Raw genomic sequence first — 6000 nt, 5'->3', positions numbered from 1 at the left:
AACATAACATGCTGTTCAAGCAAGGTAACGACGCATGAGCAAGATAACGACGCATTTTTTGGTGCGTGCAGCCGGCTACATAGAATTATAAGACGTTATCACGTCAAAAAATAATAATAACATTAAAACAACAGGTATTATTAACAAACTTGGTTTTATTTTAAATTCTTCAAGTAAATCAAATTAATAATAATTAATAAGGAGGCATATGCAAATACAAATACGTGAATTTATATATGTACATATACGCATATACATACATATATACGCTCACTTAAGTAGGGGAGAGCAAGATGTCGAACGTTGCCGTTCGTTTGCTTTGTCGTTCCTTCCGCGCTTTCGCTTGCAGTTCATTCAATGCAATGAGCAAGGTAACTACATATGAGCAAGGTAACACTAATATGAGCAAGGTAACACTAATGAGTAAGGTAACACTAATGAGCAAGGTAACACTAATGAGCAAGGTAACTACATATGAGCAAGGTAACACTAATATGAGCAAGGTAACACTAATGAGCAAGGTAACGACACATTTTTTCGTGCGTGCAGCCTGTTAAATCGAATTATAAGACGTTATCACGTCAAAAATTTTTTTCAGACCACAAGAATTGTAATTTTGCTTAAATTTCATAGTCATCACAAATTGTTACACTGTAAAAGCTTACACTCACCAAAGCTTTTGGGATCGTTCACTGTCGTCAAGTCAACAAAATGTAAACAAAGGATAACGGCAATGTTGTTTTTGTTTTGATATGCGCAATTCGTATCCTTTGTGCATGATTCGTGACAGACATTTATCGTATCTCTTCAAATTACGTCGCCGTAAGTTTTAAACGATAAAAAAGTAAAACCTCAAAAACAATGCAGTTTTACAGTGGAGTTAACTGGAAATAAAAAATAAAAAAACGGAAATTATAAACGAAAGTAATTTTGATTAAGAAACGTCATCCAATTGAGAACAAAAAAAAAAAAACAAAAAAACGTTCAGAGCCTGCAATCGATTTTTGAATTAAGTTAAACCATAGAATAATCGATTAGCTAACGAAATAATTTTGGACTTCATTAAAAGACCTAAAACGCCTTGCAAGCGCATTCAAAACCATTGAATATAAAGAGGCTGTCACAAAAAAATAGAGAAAGAAATAAAAATCTAATTGATTACAATTAAGTATGGCCACCGATTCGAAATCTACAACTATTAGCAGTATAACAACAACACCGCATACAACAACTACAACCAGTGCGAGTTCAATGGATAATACCAAAGTAGCAACGGAATCATTAGCCATACACACAGCTGCAAGTGGCGTAGGAGGCGGTACAACAACCAGCGTTGTGGGCAGTGGAGGGGGCGAGGCCGGTGGCACATCATCCAACAATGACAAATCAGAAAAGCATATCGCACGTATTGATTTTGATGCTCATGGCGATAGCATTGCTTTGCTTGCCGGTGACGATTCGGATTACACGCCACCCCCATCACCGCTATCAGCCATTGGCTATGGCCCACCAATGGAGCCGCAAAAGCGACGTTGGTTATCATCTTTGCATAGTGTAATCTTTATCATTACCTGCGCCCTAGCAGTGTTCATTGTTTTTCGTAACGTCTTAACTTGGTGAGTATTTTTGAGGGAAAATTGCTAAAAATGCTTCACAGAAAAAAATTTAATTGGCACAAATAAAAGTAAATAAATGATTTCCATATTTTACTAATTCTTTTGCAATACGCAATGTTTTTTCATGCTTTGAAAATAATTTAATTAATATATTATTTATTTTTATTCAAGAGTTACCTTTAGCTGCTATTATTTTTTAACTGTAATTTATTTTTCACTTATTTACTTACATATACTTACTAGCAAGTGCAGCACTCAGACACAATTAAATCCATTGTACTGCACTTTGGATACCTTTTTAAGTTTCTTTAAATCTACGCGACCGAAGTAATCTGAATAGACCTTTTAGTCCCAAGGAGCCCGAAGGTGGTCGCTTCTTAACACATCAGTGCCAAAGACCTCAAGCCTTATTCGAGCGAAGGCGGGGCAGACGCATAGAAAGACAGCGGACCAGTCTCATCCTCCTCTCCAAGTGCTGGGCAAAGTGCGCTGTCTGAGATGCCCACCTTTTCCATGTGCTTTGCCCATAGAAAGTGGCCCGTCATCAGTCCAACCAGCCTCCTACAGTCTTCTCTGCTTAGTGACAGGAGGAACTGCGACAGTCGGTCGGACATGACAGGTAACATCAGTTTTGTCCATCTGCAGCCTCTCTCAGCCTGCCAAGCTCGCTTGTGGGTTAGAGTAAGCCGTTTGCTAACCGTGGCTTTGATGGCCACAGAAGGGGGTGGCAGAACGCGCTCCGGGCCAAAAAAAGTTGGCCTCAGAGCTCATTCTAACTAAATAGTCAGAGATCTTGTTTCCCGCGATACCCACATTTCCCGGGACCCATGTTAGCATCAGGCTATTATGTCTACCGACATATATTAGTTCAGCCTCGATTTATAGGACTCGACTACCCTTGAAGTGGTTGGTGGGCTGTCTAAGGCAATAAGCGCAGCTTGGCTGTCGCTGCAGACACATATAGATCTGCCCTCCATCTGTTATCCACAACAAAGTTCATCGCTTCTTGAACAGCATACACCTCCGCTTGAAACACAGATGCATGCATTCCAAGAGCAAAATGCACGTAGACCCCAGAGCCGAAGCGGTGCTCGGTCCTGGAGCCATCCGTAATCGTCTAGTGGTTAAGACCCTACGTTGTGGTCAATATTTACTTACTTCAAAAGTTTAAGAACTTGAACAGAGGGCTAACTGTTGGATACCTTTTTTACAACCTTCGGTTGGGCCCCCGTGTCGGTAATTTGTTTCGTGCTGGTCAGGGAAACTTTTTAAAAAATTATATCCATAAATCGATAGAAAATTTAATTTTAAGAAGCTACCTGGAAGCTCAAGTCGTTAGCTACAATAGAAATATGTTAAATTCATGTCTAAAATAGAAAAAAGCCAGATCCGGGTACCGAAAGGAGTGTTAATTTCCTTCTGCAAGAATATTTGTTTTTGTAAATGCCTACATCATGCATATACATGCACATATATGCTTTTAAATTTGTTGTTGTTTTTTTTTTTTTTTTTTTTTGAGAACATATACAAGGTGGCGCAAAATTAATCACCCCATTTATAATTTTTTAAATTGATGTCGTACGTCAATCATATTTGAAACTTTCCAAGAAAAGCAGCAGTATACAAGTAAGGCACATTCATCAAAGGTTGTGGCTCTACAGCACCATCCATGTTATACTGTCACAGTTGCAAACAACCGGAGAAAAAGGAAGCAATCTTCCACTTCCTCTGTGAATGCTCTGCCCTAAAGAAGAACAGAATGTCAACGCTGAGCAAACCGCTGTTCGAGAGTCTTGAACAACTGTCTGGCTTAGATGTCAACAACCTGACAAGGTTCCTGAACCGCACAGACTGGAGATAGTCTTGCTGCAAATAACTGTTAAACAAGTTGGTAACGAGGATGTGGCAACAAAATGGTGCGGAAGCGCTAGTTGGATTCTGGATGAATCACCACCACTCTAATCAGCCAACCAAAAACCAAAAATATATTTTCGATGTCAGTTACCAGGATGCCGTCTTTTTTTCTTACAGGGCATCGTCTGATCTTGAAACCTTCTGTGAGTCGCCACATCTTCTGGTAAAATTTTCGAGTGTTTTCCCTGCCGACTAACAACTCAAACTCTTCGCACTCACGTATTTCGACATTTCCCTTCTATTCGCGGAAAAAACGTTTCGCTTCCCTCTTCAACTCTCGACATCGCTCCTGCAAGCGTCACGTTGCACTCTATTTGGGGTATATTTCCTTCCCATGGCGATTTGACCTCCCTCATCATACCAGCTGATTCGCTGGGCGTTTGTTTTCATTTTATAGCTATATTGTTTTAATTTTTACTGTTATCAACGAGCGAACGTATGTACTACGCCATTCTCTTTCTTATTTGCCAATTACGTCGCAGCCGGAAACACTCTCACGGATGACACAATCTTGAAATCTTTTTTGGTTAGTTTCGTGTATCCGAATCAAAGAAAAACCATACACAAAAAATGAATTTTCTCTGCTTTTTCACTCGTATTATTCAATGAAATGCTAATGACCGCTTTTACTTACGTTACATATGCACGAGTATGTGTTTGTGCAGATGTGTACGCAGAGGTATGCAAGTATAACACATACATACATACGGGTATGTATTTTTATATATCAGTGATGCAATGTAAATAATGAAAAACAGGCTTGCAACATGCACGCATACATACATACACACATACATACATATAGGCATATGTCACTTTCCAATGTAGATTTTATTAGAGCTTTCTTTTTGACGTGTTTGTATTTGGTTTTGTTTTCTCTTATTGCGCACTATTGACGCAGGCATGTGTACCTATATATGTATGTATGTATGTACATATGTACCAACATACCTCTACATTCAATACTACAATAAGTACAAAGATAGAAAAATGACCACAAAATAAACATTGTGGGATGCCTTTAATGCGCACACACTTACATAGTATATATTGTATGTGCCGTATGTGCCTACGCTTGACCGAATGTTTACTTTTTACATTTCCCCAAGCTTGTTTACAATTTGCTCTGTTGAGTGTTAAACGCCATTCTCTCCGTCTCTCTTTCTCTAAAAAACAAAACACTTCCAATAAGTATTAAATGATTTGTATTTTTTGTTTCTCCTCTCACAGTATTAGTGTGTGCCTAGTGTGAAAATTCGAACTTTGTGTGTTACATACATAGGCACTAGTTCTGAACTAGTTTAGGCTAAGACTATTGCAATGTACCAGGTGACAGTAGTTTAATGAAAAACACGATTTTCTTCATTTGAATGTTCGTTTTCGAACGTAAATAATCGTACAAAAGAGTGTATATACTTAGTCCAGCCAAAAGTTCTGTTACAAGTTAAGTCCATTAGAGATATGAAATTATAATACTTTTTTTAGTGAAGTTAGTTTTATTTAATCATGTAAATATTAAAATAAAAAATTTAAATTTTCATTCGAAATTGTGACCATTTGCTTTGACACAAGCCTTCAAACGATTTGTCCATTCAGCTATTCTGCTGCTCAACTGCTTCAACACCCCTTTTGTTTGCGTCTTGGGAAGTTTTAGCATAGATTTTGTCGTTTTGCTTATTAAAAACTTCTGCAACAGTGAACATTTTCTCATCTGTGAGAATAATATTTTCATGCCCGTTGACCGCGTGCCACCAAAGCAGCTGCTTACCTGTCGAGTCTAATTTTCTTCAAACGCGTTGTCAAAATATGACCAGTTGAGCGACGGAAGACTTTTATGTGAATATCATCTCTAATTAGTCTTAACATGGATCTAGTCGATACATTAATTTTCCTCATTTTCTGACCAGTTGAGCGACGGAAGACTTTTATGTGAATATCATCTCTAATTAGTCTTAACATGGATCTAGTCGATACATTAATTTTCCTCATTTTCTGTTTTCTAAGAGGATTTCTACAAATTCTTTCTCCAACAGCTTTTATGGCTTCACTGGTTCAAACAACCCAAAGACGACCACTTCTTTAAGAGAACGAATTTTACTCGTTCTCATGGCATCGGAATCCAAAATACGCAGCCTGGAGGATATTCACAAACGAAATGCTCTGTGCTATCCATTTCTTTTAAACAAGTCTTGCAAAAAGGATCTTCAATGACTCCAATGGTGGTCATATGCTGACCCCATGGATTGTGTGCTGTAATAATACCGACTGTGCAACTGTTTCCTTTTTAGACTTGTCACAAAACACTTTGCCAGACCATCGCTCTTTATGTTAACTGCATACATAACCGCAAGGTTAAGTTACAAGGTTTGTTCAAAAAGTATCGCGAATTTCGAATTTTCGCAGGTTAGGTATATTCGAATTTCGATTTTTTTGTGGCGATATGTTGGTACTCATGTCTCTCACTTATGCC

At 38.2% G+C, this 6000-nt stretch overlaps 1 protein-coding gene across 1 annotated transcript in view; it reads left to right on the top strand.

Moving 5' to 3' along the window:
• The first annotated feature begins 1002 nt into the window (after positions 1-1002).
• The window catches only part of LOC129237371 (fatty acid hydroxylase domain-containing protein 2), a 34483-nt gene continuing 29485 nt past the window's right edge, over positions 1003-6000 (top strand). The window contains exon 1 of the mRNA XM_054872066.1: positions 1003-1616. Within this exon, the coding sequence (XP_054728041.1) occupies positions 1171-1616 (446 nt within the window). The 5' untranslated portion in view covers positions 1003-1170. The remainder of the gene's footprint in view (positions 1617-6000) is intronic.

Source organism: Anastrepha obliqua, chromosome 2, assembly GCF_027943255.1.
Source record: "Anastrepha obliqua isolate idAnaObli1 chromosome 2, idAnaObli1_1.0, whole genome shotgun sequence".
In the NCBI taxonomy this organism is placed as follows: Eukaryota; Metazoa; Arthropoda; class Insecta; order Diptera; family Tephritidae; genus Anastrepha; species Anastrepha obliqua.
Note: the sequence above shows the minus strand (reverse complement) of the source record. Positions and strands in the feature narration are given on the sequence as shown.